At 42.7% G+C, this 25,717-nt stretch overlaps 1 protein-coding gene across 2 annotated transcripts; it reads left to right on the top strand.

The window, feature by feature from the left end:
- The first annotated feature begins 666 nt into the window (after positions 1 to 666).
- Positions 667 to 25,626, top strand: LOC137534396 (oocyte zinc finger protein XlCOF7.1-like). 2 transcript variants are annotated; one of them, XM_068255888.1, is made up of 9 exons: positions 667 to 754; positions 6,145 to 6,280; positions 8,904 to 9,050; positions 10,461 to 10,554; positions 13,301 to 13,398; positions 15,304 to 15,415; positions 18,622 to 18,723; positions 20,105 to 20,204; positions 24,807 to 25,626. In XM_068255888.1, exons 2-9 carry the CDS (start codon positions 6,203 to 6,205, stop codon positions 24,859 to 24,861), a joined length of 786 nt encoding a protein of 261 aa, XP_068111989.1. In that variant the 5' UTR covers positions 667 to 754; positions 6,145 to 6,202; the 3' UTR covers positions 24,862 to 25,626. The 2 variants fall into 2 exon arrangements, with proteins under 2 accessions (XP_068111989.1, XP_068111988.1); XM_068255887.1 differs by lacking the exon at positions 24,807 to 25,626 and having other exon boundaries at positions 20,105 to 21,754.
- The last annotated feature ends 91 nt before the right edge of the window (positions 25,627 to 25,717 follow it).

The following is a 25,717-nucleotide window of genomic DNA, read 5'->3' as shown; positions in this document are numbered from 1 at the left end:
GCGAGGACATGCATTGCCAGGGCCGCACAGGCACAGTGGCCTGCGACGTTAAAGTTTCCTAACACAGAAATGAGCCGCGGCGAGGGACCAGAGGATCGTTTTGTTCCGGTGCAGGGGTCAGTAAGTTGAACTTTTTTTTTTTTAATACCTTACAGTTGTCTTTTAAATGGTAGTGCAGGTACTAATGAATTTCTTTGTGCTTTCACCACTATGATTAGTCAGCAAGTATCAACATTATGAAGTCATATTTATGTTTTTAATGCAATATTAAATTTTACCTGTTTAATTTTGTATTTGTAGAAAAACAAATGAGTTCTGGTTCACCATGAGCTTGCTGGTTAGTCTGTATTTGTAGAAAGAAATATAATAGAGGCTATCATTTTAATGTTTACCACTAGGTGTCACTGGCCCCCTGTTCTCCATATACGCTATATATAAGGATAGTATCATTGATTTAATTTTTAGCATATGCATTAACAGTAGTAGTATATATATATTGTTTCCCTCAGGAAAATCTGCACAATTACTACTTAAACTAATCTACACTATATCATATGTACTGGAGAGTTGCCCTTTCTCCTATACGTTTATATATGATGCCCACATCCAAAATGGCTATGTGAGACGCATAACGTCATCACATAGCGCACATGCTCAGTACTACCAGGAAGACACCGGGATTGTCCTCGGGTATAATCTCTTTAGCCATTACTTGATTTTAGTTGCACCGCTGAGGCGCCGTGCCAGAGCGGAGGTAGGAATCCTTGTTTAATCGAGTTATAAACCTGTGGAATGAATTTTTAACTACTTATATAACAAATTATTGAGGCATACTTATTATAATGTAATATACTTCCCTCCTCCTAGGCATGCATAGCCCCCAACTGTCCCTCTTTTGCAGGGACAGTCCTTCTTTTGCAGAGACAGTCCTTCTTTGGGGACTCTGTCCCTCTTTCCTACTCATTTGTCCCTCTTTCAGGACTTTGTCCCTCTTTCTATGTAAATATATATATCTCTCTGCTAAAAAATGTGTTTGACTCTAAACTGTATTCCCATCCTTTAAATTGATATATTACTAATTTTAAAATGTTACTATGAAGGAAATTGAACCAGGATAGAAAGGACCAGGGTGGTTTGAATTATAAAACAACATATTTTTCTTATGAAATCTTTATGGTATGTGTGGCAGGGGAATGGCTTAAGTGTCCCTCTTACTCATCTCAAAAAGTTGGGAGGTATGGGCATGTAATAGAAATAAATGATATATTGTAAACTGATTGATCTGTATACATTACATATACCCTTGTGACAGACCAGGAAGCATACAGTTTATCAGTTTTGTTAATAGTTTATTTTACTATATAGGACAATGGACAGTGATTCTGAGATCCATAAATGTGATTTACAGGTGTGAGTTATAAATAGTGAAACGTCAATAAATTATTTACTTTTGGACACTTCTGGATTTGGACTAAAAGTTTAAACAATTTCTTTGTTGTTGTTTTTAATTTGCTTTTAATTTGTCTTCAACTACTACAACAGTATATACAATACTGTAGCACGTAACAACAAAAATATGTAATAACAAAAACCGTATAGTACATTTGGCGCCAGTCTACTTGAGGTGATCCATCGGGAAACTTCATAGGTAAATTCTACTAACGTGATTGGGTGGACAGCACCCTCCCAAACTTTTAGGTTTTGGATAGGTTGTAGTAATAACTTACGCTCACACTATTCGGCCAGGTACAACACTGAGGGCTCTTTTCCACTATGAAATGCGATTGTGATTCCGATCGTGATCGCAATCGCGTTTCAATTTCCACCTTGCGATTGAGCTACTATACTCATTATAGTCCAGCTCAATTGCATACAAAACGCGGCAGGACAACGATTGCGATTTGACCAAAATCGCATCGCAATCGGATCGCACTAATGGAAATTGCTGCTGCAGTTTCCATTAGTTTAATGTACCTTGCGATTTGCGATCAGAAGCAAATCGCAGGCTAGTGGAAAAAGACCCTAAGGCTGCTTTCACATTAAGACGTTACAGGCGCACGTTAGTTCAGCCTGTAATGCAGCCCCACCGCACAGTAATGAAAACAATGGGCTGTTCACAGTGCCCACGTTGCGTTACATTGTAACGCAGCACATCCGTTGAGAGTGCTGCATGCTGTGCGTTATGCGCAGCTAAGCCGCGTTAGACTGTGCGCACATGCTCAGTAGTGTTGGGGAGGAGTGGAGAGCGGCCAGGCACATGGCTAATTAATATTCACTGCACGGTGTGACGTGCAGTGTTTACTTCCTGGAGCGGCCGCTCTGTGCGGCGATTGGCCGGGCGGGACCACGTGATGCCGCATGCGACCAAGAGTAGGCATCACGGACGCCAGAGTGAGCTGCACAACGCGGCTCACTCTGACGTCCACATCAGAGAGCACCAGGCGTTGCGTTAGGGGCACGTTATGTGCCCTATAACGTCCCCTAAATGCAACGTCCTGGTGTGTAAGTAGCCTTAGAGTTGTTGTGGGTGCTGTGAGTGGAGAACTGTTCCCTTTGAGATTTTTTCTGTGGGTCACCTCGACTAGTGCCGTACATTTTGTTCATGAGGTCAACTCTGTATGTATGAAACATTCCAAGTCTAGTCATTTGTTAGTAGGGGACTTTAAAGTGGTATGAAACCCAGCATTTCTTCTTAGCTCTAAAAGATTATTTACAGCATATTATATACTTCCTGTCTGAGTCAGGACTGAGTCAGCCACTTACATACCTGATATTTAACTCTTTCAGGCAGAGAAAGAAAAAAGGAACACAGCATAGTTATTTGTGTGATAGGCACTGTACATACACGTCTATCTCATCATGTCACATGTCACTTCGGGTATCCTTTAAAAGGGGCTGGCATATGTTATCCTCTATAATAAAACCCCTGTGTCCCTGCGTCACGCTGTCCCCGTGTAACTGGGTCTGTGCTTTTTGCTACTGCGCATGTGCGCAGCATAGACCCAGCCTCACAGAGACAGGAGGACGGGGCCAGGGAGCCGAGCGGGCGGCCGAGTGTGCAGCAGGTGTGCGCGCACATGTCGGGTGCGCGTGCGTAGTACATGCGGCGGCGAGAAACACAGACCCTAGAGCCCGTTTTTAAATGTGCTTGGGCCTGCTAGTATAAGATATAAAAGCCTACTCACTTTCAACTGGCAGAATAAGGAATCTGTACATCATTTTGGGGTGAAGTTTGATGGAAAGCTAACACATCCAGATTTGATTGGCCAATTTTACCACTTCCATGTAGCATGAGAGGTTACCTACACAATCCATTAATAGGATTCACAATCCTACCCCACCCTACTACATGGAGGTGATAAAATTGGTCAACGATTGTCCAATCAAAATTGGATGTGTTTGCACCTGAACTGATTCACTATTCACCCTTCTCACACTATTTGGCCTTGATTCCTCAAATTGTGTTAGGATTACCGCGTGTAACACAGCGTGTGGTAATAGTACAAAGCGTGCGGTAATATTGTAATGTACGGAAGTACTGCGCGATAGGGTCGTAGCTGGACCACGGCACTCCAGTAGCATGCACAGTTGTTGCGCTACGAGCAGGTTACGCGGGTACGCTACTGGAATATTACCACGTGCTGTGTATGTGCAGTAATAATAACGCAACTTGATGAATCAAGGCCATTGTGAGTAAGCCTCAATACAACGCACAAGAACATATGAACTGGGAAGTGATATTTGGGAAAAATGAATTGAGGGCTCTGTCTCTATAACTTTCCTACTGCAGAGCAGAAGTGTCATATTTTCTTAAAATGATGTACGCATGTACAAAAGCAAATAATTTTTTACACGTGCAAAATATATCACAATAGGAGGAATTTGTGTCTGTTCTACAGGAGTCCATCTCGTTGTAGCTTGGGAAGGAGTTTGGGCATAAACCTCCTGGTGTCAGTGCTGGAGTAGAGGCCTGTCAAATACTATGGGGGAACTGGAGGTCTGCCACACACTATGGAGGTCCTGGGGGCCGGAGCAGTGCTTTTCAGCGCTGCTAGATTTGGGCGCAGCCAGCGCCGCCATAGACTGTAATGGGAATCAGTCTATAGCAGCGCTCAGTGAGTAACGTCGGCTCCGTCAGAAGACGGAGATGAAGTTGCTTAAAAAACACAATAATTCGGCCTCCAGCAATCGCTGGAAGCCGAATTATTTCATTCCCCCACTATCCATGCCGGCCTGGAGGGGGAATAGTAATTAATACGGGCCGGACTTGTGCAGAAGCAGAATCAGCTATATACCGGCTGTATCCTGCGCCCAAATCTACCGGCGCCGATTTCATATGTACGCCTGGGGGCTGCCTGACACTGAGTGGGGAACTGGTTGCTGCAGCTGGCAGATGCCTCTCCTGTCCTGTGTGTCATGGACCTTGTGGTGGTCTCCTGTGGGGAAAGGGACAGAGTTTTTCTAAAAATAGTACTGAGCTATAAAAAGTGAACCCCGATTCCCAGGAAAACCACCCCCAAGGGCCATGACACACATAAAAGGAGCAATTCCGATACTACTGTCCCCTAAGTGTCCTTCCCTTAATAGTGTCAAGTAGAGTAGATATCCTCCATGTAGTGCTAATTACAGCAGAGATAAAATGTGTGCATCAACCAAGTGAACCTGACAAATCTGGCTTTGCAAATTTGGCCTATTGGCTAATCACGAGACATTGCTCATGCAAATATACATTTGCTTTCGCATGCCTAAATATGCAGGGTCAAAAACCAAAAACCGTAAAACAATCGCCCTGCGGGAATTAGTTCATGCTACATAGCACTATCCAGGGGCGCCACGAGGAGGCTTCCCATTGCCCCCATACAACCGGGGGGCCGCGGGGGTCCCAGGCTCTCTCACCGCCTGGAACCCACACAGTGGCACCCCGGGGGTGGAGGCTGGGGGGTGCAGGCGATCTCCCCAGCATGGCCAGCGCCGGGAAGAGCCGCCCGCACACACCTCCCAAGATTAAAAACAGGCACTTACATTAACGTCCATTGCGTTCTGCTATATGCGCATGACCTGGGCACGACACATAAGGGGAGGACAGGCGCAAATAGCCTGCTCCAGGGCTCTCACCTCCTAAAACAAGCCATTCACCACTTGCCTCCAAAGAAAAGAAAATGCATTGCTAATTACAACAGAGAAAATGTGTGCATCAACCAAGTGAACCTGACAAATCTGGCTTTGTAAATTTGGCCTGTTGGCTAATCACGAGACATTGCTCATGCAAATATGCATTTGCTTTCGCATGCCTAAATATGCAGGGTCAAAAACCAAAAAAACAATCGCCCTGCGGGAATTAGTTCATGCTACATAGCACTTTTTTTCTCTCTGTTGTAATTAGCATATCCTCCATGTAGTGTCAGGCAGATTGCCAATGTGCCTCCTATTGTCAGCTAGCTTGCATGTAGTGTCCATAGTGTGAGGTAGTCCAATGACCACTTTAAAGTAGACTATGCCTAAGGCCATGACAGTAGACCACAGGATGGGCTGCAGGTGGCTGGCCTAGCAGCATTTGGCGGCACAGAGCATTCACTAAGCTAGAACTCACGTGACTGTGTCATCCTGCTGGCTGCTGCTCCTACCTCCTGACTCCTCCATGCACCTTCACAACCTGAACTCTGTCCTCATCCTAATCAGTCCTGGCAGGGAGCACACTCTGGATGTCCAGTGAAGCTGTCGAATGACTGGGTGCTCGTGGCTGAAGACCCGCAAGCTTACAGGTAAAGAGGCGGGAAAGTGAATGAGGGACAGAGAGGCACAAATACCTACTGACAGGCCTGGAGAGAGCAGTGCCATGGCGACAGATACTGAAGCCAAAGATTCGGGGCACAATGTTGAGCGCACTGGCAGGGCTAGTGGATGCAGCACCAAAGACATTCAGGGAGCAATGATGGGTCCTCCGCACCTTGGCAATCAGGGCACAATACAAGGGGTTTGGGGGCCTAGGCCTTGGATCTTTACTCCTAATGACACACCTGATGGCAACCTTTATATTTAGGCTCCTAAGATATTGCCCCTTTATAGTTGTAAGCGTGTGGTATTATTTGTCTAATTTATATAGAATAGTCTTATTACATACTTGTATTATTTGGTTTGTTTTAGACATTGGAAATCAAGAGGTTTTCAAGAAAACCTTTCTGAACAGATCACCTGACTGAGGATGGCAAAGGACGGGAATCACATGACAGAGAGGATACTAAACCTCACCCTGGAGATTGTTTACTTGCTGACTGGAGAGGTGAGGAGGATTCTGGGAGGGTCACATGGCATCACTATTACATCTCTGTGAACTAAAATAAGATGTGATTGGGGAGCTGTGGATGATTCTGGGATTTCAATTTGGTGTAATCCTTTGTACAGAAATACAGCTCAGACTGGAGAGATTAACATGCATCGTATTTTTCTTCAGATTTAGCCACTTGATGTTCATGGTCCATACAGGTTCAGATTCTTAATCACTTGACACTTTTCTCCCTGAGGGCAGGAGCCCATACAAGAGAATCATGAGTCAATCAAGTAGCTCTTAAAGTGTCCATGTACAAAAGACAAACATCTAATAAGTTGATGGCGTAAAATTCAGATTGCTGGACAAACAGTGGCACCCCTAGCAGTCTAGACAGATCATTTGTTGTACAGTGTTTATCCTATTACATTAGCAGTAGAAATCATGCAAGGATGGTGATGTCTGCTTTATTTATCCTCCTGCACATGTGCTGGGAATATTTTCTCATGCAAAACTGGCAGATTCTTTACATATGTATGAACATTTGACAATAACAAACCTCTACTAACAACAAATATATAGTAGACAGATTCCTTTGTCTAACAATGTCCAACAGAGTTTCTTAGCAGTCCTCAGATGTAATGAGCACACTTGTAAAATGTCAGATGTCTGATTCTGAAATAATAGCAGCAGAGTTTTCCATTCATTAGCTTTCTCGGGGTAATATTCTTCAGAAACGGTACCATTGATTCTAGACTGTAGCAAAAAGATCCGGGTTATATGAGCTAGAATCGGTGGTGCTATTTCTGGAGAGCCCCAGCAGTCTGCACAGTTCCTCAGTGGTATAGCACCACATCACATTCTAATGGACTCTTATTGGCTGGAATCAATGGTAGAACATCAGTCCAAACAAAGAGATCACCACACGTGACCAAAATGGATGTATATCAGGGAGTTAAAAACCAGGTACCCAGTACCTTCAGAGCAAAGTCCAAACTCTGGCAAAAAGACTGGTGACTCCACCTGGAGATGAAGCAGCGATCTTGCTTTATTGCATTTTATACAGCCCCAATAGCATAAATAGCATGACATTTCTGTCTACATAACCTTTCTCAAATGCTGGCCAACAATCAGTCTGTAATTCATTTATAAATTAAAGTGAAAACGCGCCCAATTAAAACACACACACCTGCATAGTGAAGGCGACTGGCACAGACGGAAAGTGGGGTTATGCTCTCAAAACTGAACTATTCTTAGCCCTGGCAAAAGCTGAGTCACTCTAGCTTAAAAGGAGGGGGCGGAGTGAAGACACATGCACAGGGAGATTCTTGCATGTGTAGATGATCAGAGGAGATAAGCAGTAGGGATGATCAATGAGATGCAAATATTTCTGTATTCATTCAGGAATATGTAAATTTTATATGCAACTCTATGCAGCTTGAAAATGGACCAATTAAGTCTCACCAAGGTTTAATTGATTAATAAAAAAAAGACATGCTTACCAAAGAAGAGAAAGCTGAAAGGGAGACATAAAGGAATGCACACTGAGAATGTGACAGTGCTAAAAAAAAAAAGGCCCCATCTGGAGCAGTCTCACCTTTAGCGGTAGCTGGAGTAATCCAAACTAGCTGCCTGTAACCACCCCTGGAATACGGCACCAACCACAGGAGCTGTGTTTCTAGCTACCGCTAAAGGTGAGACCACTCCAGATAGGGCCTTTATTGGTCGCTTCGTCACATTTTCAGTGTGTGCTCCTTTTTGTCTACCTATCAGCTTTCTCTCCCTATTAGGATGTGTGATGGCAGCATATTTTTCTTTTCAGTTGATCACTTTTATTGAAAAAGCTGGAAATCAAACATTTTGGTTGAATTGTGTATGGCCATCTTAATTACTTAAAGGAGTTGTTAAGTGAAAACATTTCAGCAGTTTGACTTACCTAAAGCTTCCACCCCCTGGACCGAGTCAGCCAGTTGCCGGCCACACGCCTCCTCGATCACGCTCCCATAGTTGGGAGTGTTCGGCGCATGTGCAGTTGCAAATTTTTCGAACTTTCCATGTGCAGACTCTTCCGGCCATGGGAGTGCGTTTGAGGAGGTGCGCAACCCAGAGCCATGCATACAGCTGTTTGGAGGAGTACAGTGACTGAAGAGAGCAGCGTAGAATGATGGCGAGGGACCAGGAGGACTACAGGGGCTACAAAAAGCCCCAGGTAAGTTAAACTGCTGTGTTGTCTTTTTTTTTTTTTTTTTTTTTTTCGGTTCTTGGACATAGAATTAATGTTCTACACTAACCACTTACCCTCCCCCTGGACAAGTAACTATGTCCCTGCAAAATGCCATAACTATGTGCAGGGAAGTAGCTACTATGTCCCTCCCAACTGCGCGTTCCTGCTCTCTAACCCCCAGCCCCCCGCGCTCCTTACCACCACCGATCATTAGCTGCTAAATTACTTCCTGTTTGCGTAGTAATACTACGCATAAGGAAGTGAGCAGTGAGGACATCTTGTGGTCAAATAGTAAAATTAACAGAGATTTAGACATTTTAAAGGCTTGGATCTGAAGTGGTTAAACAGCTTGAGACTGTTAATGTATGTTTTGTCTTTTGTTATGATGCAGTCTTTTTTTTGCTTTAAATACAGAATTATGTAGCTTTTAAGCTGTCTGATGGCTTGGTTGCATCCAATATCAAGAAGACCACAAAGGCTATTCTAGAGTCATCATCTCACTCTAGCAAGAAGAAGATGCAGGAAGTCACTACTGAGATGATTGAGCTCCTGACAGGAGAGGTGAGCAGTGAGAAAATTGTGAGACAAAGACTTCAATTTATCAAAGGCTGTTCGATAACAAAAACTAAGTCGTTCAAATACCACATTCGGTATTTTAGACTTGTGTGTGCTAATTCATCGATATTTTCACATGTGGTAGATGTTCGGTAATTTACTGAAAAGGTAACAGCAGTTCTTTGTTGTTACTGCTGGTCTCCATGCAGTGAGGGCATTACAATAGAAAAGAGGCATCCCCGACATCCCTGTAGATGTGCATGTTATACTGCCTCTGCTCGCTCTGAATCTGCTCTGACTCTGTCCCATTAGTCTTAACATTCTATGTACTTGCCACAGCTTAAAGAGACACTGAAGCGAAAAAAATATATGATATAGTGAATTGGTTGTGTACTATGAATAATTACTAGAAGATTAGCAGCAAAGAAAATATTCTCATACTTTTATTTTCAGGTATATAGTGTTTTTTCTAACATTGCATTATTCTATAATATGTGCAGATTACACAACACTCAGCATTCAAAATGAGTCTTTCAGAGCAATCTGTGAAGTAATGAACTCTCCTCTAGCAGAGGAAAAGTAAACAGTTCAATTACAGTTGAGATAATAAAAGTCAGATAACAGCCCTCTCCAGGACTAACTTGGTCGGTGAGCTTAATGGCTTGTTTGCATAGAGATAACAACTGGAGTTTCTCAACTCTTCCTGTACTGGAAACAATTACACTGATGTATCTGATCTTAATGTTTTATTTTTTAGCTGTGCTACACATACAAATCATAATATCATCAATTTTTTTTCGCTTCAGTGTCTCTTTAACTGCCAAGAAACATTACACATGCCCTGCTTAGGTCATTTCCCCACTAGCTCCCACTAGCATCTCTGCATATTCAAACATGCACTCAAGGGGTTACACTACCGAAGGGTGCCGGGAAAACATTTTCTTTTCTCTCTGCTCGCTTCCTGGGGGGGTCTAAAAGCTGATTCCACCCGAGAAGTCTGTGCAACCTATCAGCAGCACTTGCAGGAGACAGGGGCTCTTTCTATTGGCTGCCTGTTCCTGTCAATCATGGGGACATCCACACTCAAGGCATTCAAAGCTGGTTACCGACAGAGGAGAGCTGGAGGTAATCACCGCATATGATTCTGTGTTTTACCGAATGCTGTAATCTTGATGAATTGACATTTACTGACATGTGTGGAGGTGTTTACTGCACAAGTCGGTAATTTACCTCACTGCTCTGTAATTTCAGCTTTTCATGCAGTAACAGCTTTGATGAATTGACATTTTCCTAAATGCTCGGTAAAGTCAGCTGCTTTCAGCATTACCAAATGCGGTAAACCTTGATGAACTGAAGTCATTGTCCAGTTAGGACAGTCTTTGTGTCTGGATAGTGACTGTATTTACTGTGTTTTAGGATGTCACAGACTATTTCTCAGTGGAGGAAGAAGAATATTTAGAAGACCAGACGGACCTCTTGATGGAGAATGAGCAGCTTCTGACCTCACAAGGTAGGAGGAGCTGTGTGGTCACATAACTCTGAAGTTAGGGACCCCTGTAGGAAATAATGATGATGAGCTTGGGTGATGGCGGTGTTAGTTAGGTTAAGTAGGAGGGCTGGTAGGGGTTAAATTAAAAAATAGCAATCCATAATTTGTGGAATAGGGCATTAAGTTTAAATATTTAACATTAAAAAAAAGCGGAATATAACCCTGCATTTCAACTTTTCTCTAAAACATTATTTACAGTATATTATATGCAACCAGCATTTTTTTTTTTTTTACTAGACCAGCATTGGAAGGGTTACACAGGGCTTTAAAGTTCCTTTAGATTTCTGCAGACGCATCCGAAGCTGAAAAGAGATACATTTTGTTTACAGAAATGTATCTAAGTGTTGAATGACTCATCTCTCTGACTGAGAAGGAGCTTGGAGGACTGCCAAAGAGTGTGTAACTGTTTATCAATAGATACATAGAATGTAACAATCTGAACTTCTGCATATCTCTCCACTAACTTGAAACGTCTGTGTTTAACCCTTCCAATGCTGGTCTAGTAAAAAAAAATGCTTTTTGCATATAATATGCTGTAAATAATATTTTAGAGCAAAGTTGAAATGCAGGGTTATATTCCGCTTTAAGTTCACTTTCTTGATGTAGTTCTCCCTCTTTCTCCTATGCCTCTTACTGTAGCTGATCCCTCCCTTGTCAATGTTCAGGTGATCTAGATAAGTCACAAAATTATTATAGCATGTACCCATTTATTAATGACTGCATTGGCCAAGTACCCCCTATTGCTGGTAACAACATCACAAGTACCCTCCATGCATTCGTTCGGTGTACACCATAATGGTAAATTGAATGCCTTTTTAACATTTTGTGATGCTTTTATTGAGCTATAAATATTTATTCATATATAACGTAGCGTGTTTGGTCTCAAAACTTACTATAGTAGATTGATTATGACAATCTCAGGTACCCCTTAGGCCTACTAAAGTACAAGCTGGGGTACGTGTAGCATCTGTTGAGAACCTAGGATCTAGATGCTGAGTCTAAATGGCAAGCTGTAACCAGTAAGAAGGGTCCACACACTGCTTTTAAGGAACTGTGTTTATTGTACCAGAATCAACTACACAACTGACAGATTCAACAACAATCAATTTGGGGCCTTGCAGACTGAGACGATAGTTGGCAAAAAGATGTTTGGTTTTGGAACAATAAATGCTGTTTTATAACAGTGGTGTGTGGACCCTTCATACTGTTTATGGTTTCTAGTTGCGATCGGTCCTCCACATAAGATTATCGGTGTGCGATCATTGGATCTTTTTCCTAAATGAGAAGCTGGTCTTTACAAACAGAACTGCCCCCGCTAATAAACTGAATAAACTGACAAGCAGATGCTTGGGGATAGTTAAAGTCTGGTTAGAGGGTGAAGAAGTATAGAAAAAGAAAAAGTCCACCATAATTTCTTTTCCACCGAAAATGGCATTGTTTTTCCGAATCGTTTTGTTAGAGGGTAAAAACTGAAAAGAGGAAATCGCAAAAAAAAAAAATTGCATAGCTCAGCAGTTTTTGCATGGTTTTTTTTCTGTGCTCCTATTAATTCAACACAATCACAGAAAAAAAAATGCAACAGGCACTGCATTTGCGTTGTGGGCAAAAAAAAGATTCCCATTATCGTTGCAGTCTGTTTGAGAACAGAAAATTAGATTAAAGCACAAGCAATGTAAAAGAGCCCTCGCTGGTTAAAGTAACATATTTGTCAGCATAGAAGGCAAAAATGGGATAAAAAAATCCCTGAATCTTATATGACAAATACAGGGAGTTCCCGACTTACGATCGACCAGCAATACGAAGTCAGCCCGATGCGTCGGGGACTCCCTGTATCTCCTCTGACCCCCCACCCACCACCACCACCCCTTTTCCTCCGCTTCCAGTTTGTAAAAACAATTAGCAGCAGCACGGCTCACCTCTTCCAGCGATTCCAACAGCGAGCACAGGCCTCTTCTGTCCTGCACGGCTCCCCCAGTGCCTGCTTCTGCTGATGATGCGATTAGCAGAAGCAGGCACTAGAGGAGCAGCTCCAGAGATGGGAAGTCAGCGCTCGCTGCAGGAGCCGCTGGATAAAGTGAGACATGCTGCCTCTAATTGTTTTTACACAGGAAGAGCTGAGGAGATGGGGGGGGGGGGGGGGGCAAAGAAGGCACAGGGGAACAGGAGGGGACCCGGGGACCGGAGGACTACACGGGAACAGAAGGGGACACGCAGGCAAAGGAGGACACAGGAAAAAACAGAGGGGGACTGGAAAAAGACACAGGGGAACAGAAGGGGGCAAAGGGGGATAGAAGGGGACACACAGGAGTATAGGAGGACACAGGGGGCCGGCAGAAGGGCACAGGTGATATAAGTGGGCAAAGAAGGACACAGAGGTGGACAGAAGGGGACATATGAAGGCAAAGGACGACACAAGGGGGACCGGAGGACACATGGGACAGAAGGGGGCACACGGGATCAAAAAGGACACGGGAGACATAAGGGGACACATGGTGGACAGAAGAGGGCACAGGAGGACAATGATTGGGGACAAGATCTACAAGATGCTCTTGAAACATGGATGCACTGGGTTTAATATATTTTTTTCCCCTGGTTTTTGCACCTGATCAGGACAAAACGGAACCATAGTAAGAATTTGCCTAGAGAATTGCTGATGAATGCTACATTGAGAGAGCCATATGTGTCAATATGTGTGTATTTCCTACAGATGGATCCAGAAACACAAATCCACCAAAGAGACTTGCAGGTCCTCCATATGTCTCGAATTTAACACACAAAGATGACAATCGTGCCCAAGATTATCAGGTAGATGACATAATGGGTAGAAGAAAAAAAGCTCCAATTGAATTTTTATTGAAGTTTAACATCGAATACAAAGTGATAATAGGGAATTGAAATGACATTATAATCAATTGAATACTTAACAATAAAACAGCAATGTCTATGATAGTATAACTTCTATTATCTAAGAATTACATTAGTGCTTATAATGAATTAACAGCTCAATCGTACAAAGCGTTCATGCTTATGAAAGTCACTAACAAAAAGGGGCCCAGAGGCCTACTGCCCATGGGTCCTGAGATTACGATAAGGAAGAAAACTAAAGAAAAGAAAAACCAATAGAATATAACGTAGAGGGTTTATATAGTTATCTATTAATTTACTTTACCTAGGTTTAGCCTACCTTCTAAACTCCATGGTAGGTAACTTAGGTAAGCGCAATTTGCCTCAGCAGGGTGGGGTGAATGTGGGGAGGGATAGTTATAGGGTGTTGGAGTGGGTATGGGACTGGAAGGGTGAGAGGATATTCTAGTAGGTTGTGTTGTGACTACTTATAAGTTTGGCGGATTCTTACAGGATATTTTATCGACTATGTTATATCCTATTATAGTATTTATAATGTTTACTTGCCAAGGGTGGGTATTCGATAAAATTTAGTGCTAGATTTGCCCAATCTCTGTTAGGGGTAGGAGGGCTAGAGATTGATTTGAAATGCTGGGAAAATGAATTTTCCATCTTACAATGAGTGGTTTGTATGATTTTAGGGACTGATGGGATGGAGTCCGACATCCAATTGGAAAAAATAGCTTGTCTGGTCGCAACAAATATGTGCTACTAGTTTCCTGTAGTTGTAGGGGACTCTATCTAGGCCAGTGGTCCTCAAACTAAGGCCCGCGGGCCGAATGCGGCCCCCTGAGGCTTTTTTACCGCCCCCCACACACAAAATGTTTTACTTATAGATGTGGTCAGCTACATCTTTAGATATTGGCGGTCAGCATATAGAATAGCAGTGCTGGCACCACCCATCCACATGGAAGCCAGAAAACAGTAATTCGCTGGTTTCCAATCAAATTCCACATCAGGTGGCACTACTGTCCAATTGAACGTCAGGTTGTCACCTGGGTATGCTTCACTGTTTGGCCAGCAAAGGCATAATTTTATGTATACTCCGGCCCCCCAGTAGTCTGAAGTATGTTGACCCAAAACGTTTGGGGACCCTTGATCTAGGCCATTCAAAAAGAGAGCCAGTTCAGGAGGTAGCTTCAACTGAGTTTTTATGAGAGATGTTATTAGCTTAGAATATATTTTTACACGCAAGAGTTTTTTCAAATTTTTTTGTATTCCCGGCATAAATTATTATCACATTAGGAGCTCCAGAAATGTGGATCCTTGAGATAGTAGCTGGAGCCAGTATACCAAATAAGATCTGCCATACCTTCTGCAGAGCGGCTGCTTAAAGACCAAAAATTGAACATCCCAATCAGTAGCTGATGAGAAATCTTTACCTTTTCACTAACTGATCATCAGGGGCTCTGGTTGGCTAATATTGTGGTGAAACCCCTCCCACAGTGGGGTCCTGACAGTTTCCTGTCTGTGCACCTCATTGCATTGTGGGAAATAACAGCTGTTTACTGTTTACAGCTGTTTCCAACTGCCAAAAAAGCAAGTAGCGTCTCCTTCCACTGACATCACCTGCCAGCAGTAAAAATGTCACCATGTGGTAAATGTCAGAATGTAAATCAGAGAAAGGAAAGATTTTACAATGGGAAGACGCTGACTAAATCATTTATACGTAATTGTAAAAATGAAGCACTTTTTTATTATTTTCACTGGAGTTCCTCTTTAAAGTGAAGACTTGTCATGTGTACGAAGACATTTAATCTGTTTTAAGCTTCATTCATCTGTTGTTTATTGCTTTATGTTATTCAGGCTGAAAATATATTTAAAGTACAAGTTGAACTTACAGAGAATGGAGAAGAACCCTATGCGGGGGGTGATGTTCAATCTGAGGAGGTAGAAATGGATCCACAGATAAGCACAGGTGGGGAATAAATACTGATAAGGTCACATAATGTCCGTATGTCATTGTTACATAGCTGGCTCTTTAACCTCCTTAGCGGTATGCCCGACACTGTGTCCCCATTAATAAAAGTATTGTTCCAAATGAGTGTAAATCCTTTAGCTACCTTTAGCTAGCACTAGGCTAGCTAGCAAAGGTGTCTCCCCTGCGATTGCCCCCCCCCCCCCGTTTATACATTACCCCCCCCCGGATCCAGTGATCGTGGTGCAGCCTCCCTGCAAAGCTCCGGTCTCTCTACGGGGAGGATCGGGTTTGCTCATGACGTCGATGACGGCATGTACGATCCTCCCCATAGTGAAGACCGGAGCTGTGCGGGGAGGCTGCGCCGATCGCTGAATCCAGGCTGGGTAATGTATAAACGGGAGATCGGGGAGTGCCCAACACCTTTATTAGCTAGCTAAAGGATTTACACTCATTTGGAACAATACTTTTATTAATTTAGCAAAAAGTAACAAAACCTCCCGAGCGGCGTAACGCTCAAGAGGTTAATAGAAAGTAATGGTGAGACATTATGTGCCAGTGTGAAGTCAAGAGCCATCATAAAAAACGATGGAAGTATAGTATGCGTCCAGTGAGGGAATTCACAAAAATAATGTGGTTTCAGTGTGTCCAGTAGGGGAGTCAGACACATCAGTAAATATTACTGAGACAGGGAAGACCTTGTGAGTCCAGTTGGAAACTATCACCCTCTATTAGGAGATATTATGTGCCTAGATAGGGCCTTTGCACTCCAAAAAGCGTTAGCGTAATCGCAAACCTTCAACGCTTTTTGAAGTGATTTTTTCTAAGCAATTCTAGGCATGTGCCTAGCGATTTTCTAATCATGCCTAGCGATGTTTGGAGCATTTTGGTGTAGTGTTTATTTTTTTGCTACAGTACAGCTGTAACTGAACAGCTTCTGTAACATAAAACGGTTGGAAAATCGCTCTGATCTTGCTCTTTTCAGAGCAATTTTCCAGTTTTCTATACTCAACATGCTGAATCGCCTCAAAAATCAGCAAAAAATGTTTTTAAAAACTCTCAGAACCGCTCTTGGTGTGCACCAGCCCAAGAGAATCATCAGGAGCTGTCCAGGGGCGTAACTAGACTTAATAGGGCCCCTCTGCAAAAATGATAGCATGGGGCCCCCTTGGTCCCCAAACCCCATGCGGGTCACGTGATCAGGAGCCAGCGAATGGCAGCAGAAAGTATCTGGAAGCAGGAAAAAATTACACACACTCCTGCACACAGTTTTTGTGAGCAGTCAGGGAGGTTTTTTTGCTAATTAGCAGCACCCCAGGTTGGGGAAAGAGAGGAGGAGGGGTGATTGCTACACCCATGGAGCGGTCAGACCCTAGTAGAAGTAAGGTCGTGACAGTATGTGCACAGTGGGGAGTCAGGAGACATCAGCTCCTATTAGAAGCAATGGGGAGACAGTATGTGCCCAGTAGGGGAGTCAGGAGACATCAGCCCCTATTAGATGTAATGGGGAGACAGTGTGTGCCAGTGGGGGAGTCAGGAGACATCAGCCCCTATTAGATTTAATTGGGAGACAGAATGTGCCCAGTGGGGGAGTCAGGAGGCATCAGCCCCTATTAGAAGTAATGAGGAGACAGTATGTGCCCAGTGGGGGGAGACAGGAGACATCAGCTCCTATCAGAAGTAATGGGGAGACAGTATGTGCCCAGTGGGGGGAGACAGGAGACATCAGCTCCTATCAGAAGTAATGGGGAGACAGTGTGTGGCCAGTGGGGTAGTCAGCAGAAATCAGCCCCAGGGGGAGTCGGGAGCCATTAAGCACCTAGATTTAGAGGGCAGAAACCACGGGAAAAACAAACTATACTAAACCTGGCGCGTCCATGGTCGAGGAGCTTTTTGTAGATGTTGTCCCCCTTGTACCTCCTGTGTCCCCATGTGTCTTCCTGTGACCTCCTCCCCCGTGTCGTCCTGTGTCCCATATGTGTCCTTTTCTGTCCCCTGTCCCACTTGTATCCTCCCTGTGCCCTAGTTGGCCCCCCTGTGTCCTTGGCAGCCCTCCTTTGTCTTCCTCTGTCCCCCTTTCTGCCCTACTGTGTATTACTCTGCCCCCCTTTGTGCCCTGTGTGTCTCCCTCTCTGCCCTCTTACGTCTTTCTCTGTCCCTGTCTGCAGCTGCACATAATTATACACCTGTAGTGGAAAGCGACACGGAGGGGGGAGGGGAGGGCAGCAGAGGAGGACACGGGGGACACTACAGGGAGTCCATGACATTGTGGCCGGGCGTCTCTATTACAACACTTTGATAAGTGCCCCAGCAAATGTACACTGTACACATACAACCAAAAAGAAAAGATCATTTGCATGGAGATCATAATAAATCAGCTACAAATAGCCACTTGCAAATGAAATACAAAATTTTATTAATGCACCAGTAACTAAAAAAACCCACATGTCACAACCGGAACTGACTTTTCTGACTAGCGCGTGCCGGAGCACTATTTAACAGCGCATCGGTCTCTGTCACTCACCTCTTGATAAAGCGGCACGGCCGCGTTACGCGTAAAGGGGCACTCCGGGGCACCTTCTTCTAACACACATCCTGAACAGGTAATGACTTATGAATACTTCTTCTCGGTCACTGTCCCACAGCGCTAACTGGCATTTGTGTATTTTTAATGATGTTCATTAAGCGAGAGGTCGGCATACCTATGCATCTTTCACTGGATGCCTGATGGCGTACATATTTGATCTGGCGATACATCCTTCTGCCTTTTAGATTATAATAGGGAATTTTTCAGTGGCTTTTTGATGTGTTTTGGCAGGCACATTGTTTTGATTGCTTGCCGGAATATTAGGTCCTGGATTCAGTGATTATTTTTGGATTTATGCATCTCAAATTTGTGACTGATGTTAAGTGTGTAAGTGCTCCCCATGTGTCTTTTTGTCATTTTTAAGTATTGTGGCTGGTCGTATCGGCAGGCGATCGTAAGTTGTGGATTCCCTGTCTTTGGAATATAAGATGCAGGGACTTTTTCTCCCCACTTTTGGATGATAAAAAGTGCATCTTCTATTCCGAAAAATACGGTAATGCTTGGTGGGGGAGTCAGGTACTTCACATTTAATATCATGATGTATTTTCAGCCAAGTGATGTGATCAGTATTTCTCCTTAATCACACATTTTCAAATGTCACTCTCATCTGTATTCACAGATCCCAGGGATACCAAAGGGACTCAAACGAGCATTAAAGTTGAGCAAGACATAATAGCTGTCAAGATTAAAGAAGAGGATATTCATTCTGAGATTGGTACAGGTGCGTTATGATTTCTAAATACAGAAACAATAACTTCTTTCTATCTCTCTGCCAATACTACATCTAATCTTTACATTTTAAATGTCCCTTTAAAAGGGTTTGTTGTGAAAGAGTTGACTCCGAGATGTCACATCTTAAAGTAAACAGTTTTCAACCCTCAACCCCGTTGTCATAATGGAGTATAATATGACTATCATCCAGGGTAAAGAATTCCTTAAAGGGAAGGTCCAAGCAAAATAAAAAAATGAGTTTCACTTACCTGGGGCTTCTACCAGCCCCATGCAGCCATCCTGTGCCCTCGTAATCACTCACTGCAGCTCCAGTCCCCTGCTGGCAGCTTTCCGACCTCGGAGGTCGGCGGGCCGCATTGCGTACGTTTTTACGCATTCCCACTACTGCAGGAACATTAACACATACATTTTTACGCATTACTGGTTCAATGCGTAAAAATTTACGCATTGAACCAGTAACGCGTAAAAATGCATGTGTTAATGTTCTTGCACTAGCGGGAATGCGTAAAAACGTACGCAATGCGGCCCGCCGACCTCCGAGGTCGGAAAGCTGCCAGTGGGGGACTGGAGCAGCTGTGAGTGACTACGAGGGCACAGGATGGCTGCATGGGGCTGGTAGAAGCCCCAGGTAAGTGAAACTCATTTTTTTATTTTGCTTGGACCTTCCCTTTAACCCTTTTGGAACCACTTACAGTACTCACGGGGTCAGGAGTCCATAAAATTGGCTCCTGACTTTTGTATGGTGCTCAGCTGTCATCTGCAAAAAGAGCAAAGGTATCGCTTAGAACAGCGTGAGTGTGAGTCAGTCACCAGCAGGATGTAGATTACAACTACATTGGTCTGGAACAGTTTATGTATGCAACCGTATAGATAGGGGCTGGTAACCATGTTGCATATATGCAAGCATGTGTTGTGCCTCATGTGAGTCACTCACCATTAAACTCGGCTCCTCCAGCTCCCTATGTTGTGCCGGAGTATAGAAAGCCACTGGTATTGTGCGCCTTCTATACCAGTGTCTATCTATACTCCAGCACTTTTATTGGCCTGAGGAAGCAGGCTTAGACCCATGAAATGCGTTGCCCGTGCATAATAAATCCCTTTGTCTTATATGACTGTTGTCATTGGGGTAAGTCACCTTACTCTTCTACGTTTTGTTTTTAATCTAATTTTATTCATACCTGAGTGCCTCTTTACCTTTATTGTTTGCATTTGTAATGGCTGCAAACCATGCAACTCTAAGGTAGGCAATAGGAGACATTGGGTGAGGTGTTGGCTGTAGTTTTATAAATGGATGCAAATTACAATGAACCCAGATAGATTACTTAGAGTTCTTCTTTAGTTATATTTTCCTCCTTTATTATTTCCTACAGATGGACACTACTATAGAAGTAATATTCTATCCCCTGATGGTGATGGAGAAGATGACATCACATCCGATTCCCCAAGGGAAAACCCCATCAACTCAAATCTGTATCCAATGCTTCACCAGATAGATCTTTCTTCTAACCTCTTTGCACATAGGGGCAGATTTCCTATTCACACACATCCTATCACCCATCATATACTTCATACAGGGGGCGACATGTTCTTTCGTTCTGAGCTTGGTGAACGCTTTACACAGGGGGTAGATGTCCTCTCACAGCAGAAACCTGAAATTGAGAAACCATATTTGTGCCCCATATGCGGAAAGTGTTTTTCTTGGAAGGCTGAAATCAACAGGCATCTAAGAATCCACACAGGCGAGAAGCCGTTTTCATGTATAGAATGTGGCAAAAGTTTTGCCGTGAAATCCAACCTGGATAAGCATCGGATAATTCACTCCGGGGAGAAGCCATTTTCCTGCTCCGATTGTGGGAGATGTTTTTCCAGGAGATCCTACTTGATCTCTCACCAGATGACTCACACAGGGGAGAAGCCATATTCGTGCCCCGAATGTGGGAATCGTTTTGCCGAGAGATCGAATCTTGATAGACACCAAAGAACTCACTCAGGTGAGAAGCCATTTTCATGTTCAGAGTGTGGGAAATCTTTTTCTCGGAGAGCCCATCTCATCTCACATCAGATGATCCATACACGTTAGATGCTCTTTTCATGTTCTGAATGTGGGAGACATTTTTCAGAAAAAAAACTGACGTTTGAGGTCTTCTTTGGTGAGAAGATACTTGTTTTAATGTAAGCGATGCTCTAACCTACACTTGATAAACTTACGCTGAGAATTCATATTCATGTTCCATATGTGGGGAATATTTCACCAATTCGATGGAAGCTATCAAGTCATCTCAGAAATCCCAATTTTCGCGCCTTGAACTAAATTGGTCTTCATAGACCCACCACAAAGTTATAAGTTCTTCTGTGTATATTGCCCTCCTGCCTGTCTATCAACATCTTCCTGAAGCAGTCCATTGTGTTACACTGGTGACCATACTTCCAAACCTCAAAGTCCTATCATAAATTGCAGCTACTATGGGAAAATACAATTTAAACTTCCATATGCAGCACACTGAGGAGGACCATCTCCAAAATGTGTTGAAAAGCAGACCTGTTGCAAGAAATTGAACTGTCCATACATCCATTAGGAGGAAGCAACATAGCTTGTTACCAAACTTTTATTCCTTCACTTCCCTTAGCTTCTTTTTATCAAAAGGGAAAAAAAAACACACCCTCCCTTATGCTCCTGATCATGTGATTATGCCTTCAAGACAGTACCTAAAAAGAATCTACAGGCAGTGCTACCCAGCCTGCTCAATAGTTGTAAGATATATGCCCCCCCATAAATGCTAAACACCCAGCAAAGAGTTTCTTATTGCTTCAGGACAAAAGACTATCTTAATTAAAGGGAAACTTAACTCTAAAAAAAAATGAGTTTCTCTTAACTGGGGCATCTACCAGCCCCCTCCAGCCATCCTGTGCCCTTCGCAGTCACTCACGGCTTCTCCGGTCCCACGCCGCCAGCTAGCTTCGTTTTTGCCGACTCTGAGTTGGCGCGCCGCTACGCGTATCTTTGAACGCATTACCGCTGATGCAGGAAGCTATGGCGGACATTGACACTTACATTTTTAAAAATGTACATGTTAATGTCCGCAATAGCTTCCTGCTCCAACGGGAATACGTTCAAAGGTACGCGTGGCGGCCCGCTGACTCTGAGTCGGCAAAAACAAAGCTAGCTGGCAGCGGGGGACCGGAGGAGCCGTGAGTGACTGCAAGGGCACAGGATGGCTGCAGGGGGCTGGTAGATGCCCCAGTTAACAGTGAAATTTTTTATTTATTTTTTTTTAGTTAAGGTTTTCTTCAAACAGGTGGGAGATATTTAAGCAAATCTGAAGCAAAAATAAACTTATGAGATAAAGAATTGTATGTGTAGTATGGATAATGCATAGACCACATTAGCAAATAAAGTCTCATGTCGTTATCCAGTACAGGAAGAGTTAAAAAAAAACTTGAGCTTCTCTGAACTTGGTTGAACTCTGTCCTATTTTGTGAAGAGCTTAAACAGCCAAGAAACAGTGTGAGACGGCTTGAGATAAGGTTTTACTGCAGGAAAGTTCAAAGGGTCATCACTCTTTGCTTTGTTATGCAGCTTAAAATACAGAGTGAATTCTAAACTACAAGTGTGTCTGATGCAATGTTGTAAATAAAGCTATATAACTTAAAAAAGAGACTTTTTTCATTGCTACTAATGTTTTATTTCTTATCCGAACTACACATACAATTCATTACCTTATAAGTTTATTCTTCCTTCAGATTTGCTTTAAGTAACAGGCTGAAAATGCCCTGAAAATATTGGAACCTAATTTACAATCAAGATAGGACCTTGGTATAGAAAAGAAGCATAAATAAGTTTTAGAGCCTTTTTAAAGATGATTTACAAGGGCTTATCAAAAAGTGATTTGTGCTTCTTGTTAGGTGCCTTTATGTGCAACAATGTTTCCCATTACTGTACTAAACATAACAGAACATTTTGATTCAGTTCCTTATTTCTTGTTGTTTTGCTTATTCTTAAAATTAAACTGTTTCTCCAAACTTTAGTTGACAGTGCTGCAAAGCTTCTATGTTTCCCTAAAGGAAAAAAGCAGGAATTAGTGGGTACTCTCAATAGAGTAAAGTGGGGTTTACAGCTACTTACAGGTGGGACCATGACTCCGTTATTGGGCCAATCACTGCACTCGCTGAGTAGCAGTGAGTGCAGTGATTGGCCCAATGAAGGAGCCATGGTCCTGCCCGTGAGACCATGGGCTTCAGTAATAACACAAGATGCCATACTTTTTCCCCTTTACTGCCACTAGGGCTTACTTTCGGGGTAGGGTTCCTGCTAGGGCTTACTTTCGCAGGATGTCTTAATTTCGGGGAAACAGGGTATGTATTCAGAGGGTCATAGGGTACCAGTAACTATTCTAACCTACAGATGGCATGCAGCAGGTGTACTCCACTCTAGCAAACTTCTCATATCTGGTACCCTGTGAAGTTTTGGAGACATAGCTGAAATTCTTGGGTAAAATATTTGTGAAATCACAGTATTTTCTGAATTCTGCACACTATTGGGTTCTGAAGAAGCTGTCAGAGGATCATGAACGCCCGTGAGGCAAAGACATTTGTCAAATTAGCTGTGAAAAGTGGAAAGTCTTTTTTAAATTGTAACTTGTTTTTGGACAGGTATGTATTGTCATAATGTATTGTAATGGGTGCTAATATATTATACCTCATGTTAATGACTGCTATTCAAACCTAATTTCTTTTTTGTTTTGTTTTTGTTCTGTTTTTACCATGGCTGTTTAGAGACTCTGGAAAACCCAATTTTTGTAACTATTGAATGTTGTAGGGAGTCCTACACACATAGGTTCTTCCAAAATCTAGTATTGTATTGTATAAAAATTGCCAAAAAAAACCCAAATGTTTAGGATAATGTTCTGAGGACAATAGAATTGGAAGTGAAATCTTTTTGAATTTGGGTCCTGCTACATGTCCTATAAAGCTGATTTGTTAACACAGAAAAAAACATTATCCCCTAGTCAAACATGCTGGTATATTCAGATGGTCTGGGGATGATTTGCTGCTTCGTGACTTGGTGACTCACCATGATTGAGAAAAGCATCATATCTTTCCCAGAGGGAGATCGGTATTCTTATCAGTGTTCTCTTCAATTCATAATCTATAGCTTAAATGCAGTTGGGTTATGCAGCAGGACAACCATCCAAAGAAAAGGGGTCTACCTTGAAAAAGTCTAGAAAAACAAAATTAAGGTTTGGGAATGGACTGTCCAAAGTCCTGAGGTTAACCCTTTTTGAGGTGTTGTAACAGGAACTTGTATGGGCTGTTTAAAACCACCCATTGTGTCTAAATTAACAATCCTGTATCCACAGCGATGTCAGGACTCCTGTCTACTAAACTGATTGCAGTTGTCTCTAGAGAAGTTTGAAGTCAGGGTGGGGATTGCAATTACTTCATTATTAAATATTTATCCAGCACCAACATCTTCTGCTGCATTTTTTTGCAGAGTTAATTTATAGTTTTGTCTCTTAAGCCTGGTGCACACCATGTAATTTCCCGTCAGATAGATGGGGTGGAATAGATAATTTCCGCCAGATCCTATCTGATTTCCGATGTTTAGGGGAAGCTAATTAACTTATTTGTATATTTCTGGGATGTGGGAGGACACTGGAGTGCCTGGAGAAAACCCATACAAACTGTGTGCAGATAGTGCCCTGGCTGGGATATGAACCGGGGAGCCAGCGCTGCAAGGCGAGGGTGCTATCCACATACATATATGGGATTTTACATGTACATATATGTTATGCATATGCATTACTTTCTCATATATGTGATTTGGGTAGCATTTTACTTTTTTCCTTTAAAAAAAAGAACATGAAGTTAACATTTTTAAACTGTATTTTATTTACTTGGGTTGTCTTTTGTATCATGCTAAAGCTCAAATGCACTGTTAATTGTTATGAATAAGCAAAAATGGACAAAATGAGGGAGGAGACAGGTACTTTATCATACTATTTGTTCATGTTTGTTGTTCTACAGTTACTACATGGTGTCTTTATTTTGCTTAAATACAGTATGTATCTAAAGCTATGGTAAGAAACTGCCATTTAGTTTTAGTAAAGAAATGTTGTCCTGTTGCTAATATCCAAAACCAGATGAAGGATGTTTGGTGACTTCATAATCGGCTTTAAACTTGGTTACTCAACACTGAACATTACTAAAGATGGACAGAAAACGCAACTATGCTTAAAGAGTGGACACCATCACCCTCAGTAGCTGACTGAAGAAAGGATTGATGAACTGATTCCAATCGTGTGATATCAACAATGCCTTACGTGTTAGTTTGTCCACAGCATTTTGGAACACTTGGGCTACACAAAGGTTTGTGTGAACTGAAATACAAAACCAAAGCCGAATCTCCAGCACAACCACTGTGACATTTTCTAGTAACTCCTGCAGCTCTTTGACTTCCAGGGATATGTTCCTTCAGACATGTAGTGACTGGTGTTGGGCAGCCTTTATAGGGCTCTGAAGACCAGAAGAGTCCAAGAAGGGGCACCACGCAAATTCTTTTGAAACTAAAAACGTTAAAGCAACATACAAAACTGTATTCTGGGACTTTCTCTAAATGAGTTACAATTTTCTACTTGGTTATACCTTTGAAAATGTAGAGCGGCAATGAGGATTAAGAGACTTTAAAGAAAACATTCATGACGAAGCATGGCTTCACACATCTGTAACCACTAAATGGACTGAACAGTAGGCCTACATCCACCTCACTGTTCTGGTTTTTCACCATCACACGTCTTCCTATTTAGGCCCATGAAGAAACATTTCCATGGAAAACAATTTGTCTACTTTAAAGCGGAATATAACCCTGCATTTCAACTTTGCTCTAAAACATTATTTACAGTATATTATATGCAACCAGCATTTTTTTTTTACTAGACCAGCATTGGAAGGGTTACACACAGAGCTTTAAAGTTCCTGGAGAAAAA

Source organism: Hyperolius riggenbachi, chromosome 10, assembly GCF_040937935.1.
Source record: "Hyperolius riggenbachi isolate aHypRig1 chromosome 10, aHypRig1.pri, whole genome shotgun sequence".
In the NCBI taxonomy this organism is placed as follows: domain Eukaryota; kingdom Metazoa; phylum Chordata; class Amphibia; order Anura; family Hyperoliidae; genus Hyperolius; species Hyperolius riggenbachi.
Note: the sequence above shows the minus strand (reverse complement) of the source record. Positions and strands in the feature narration are given on the sequence as shown.

Coding starts and splice junctions, on each gene's coding strand:
- LOC137534396 (XM_068255887.1), top strand. CDS start 6,203: ATGGCAAAGGACGGGAATCACATGACAGAGAGGATACTAAACCTCACC. Junction 13,399..15,303: donor ATCGTGCCCAAGATTATCAG/GTAGATGACATA, acceptor TATGTTATTCAG/GCTGAAAATATATTTAAAGT. Junction 15,416..18,621: donor GGATCCACAGATAAGCACAG/GTGGGGAATAAA, acceptor CTGTATTCACAG/ATCCCAGGGATACCAAAGGG.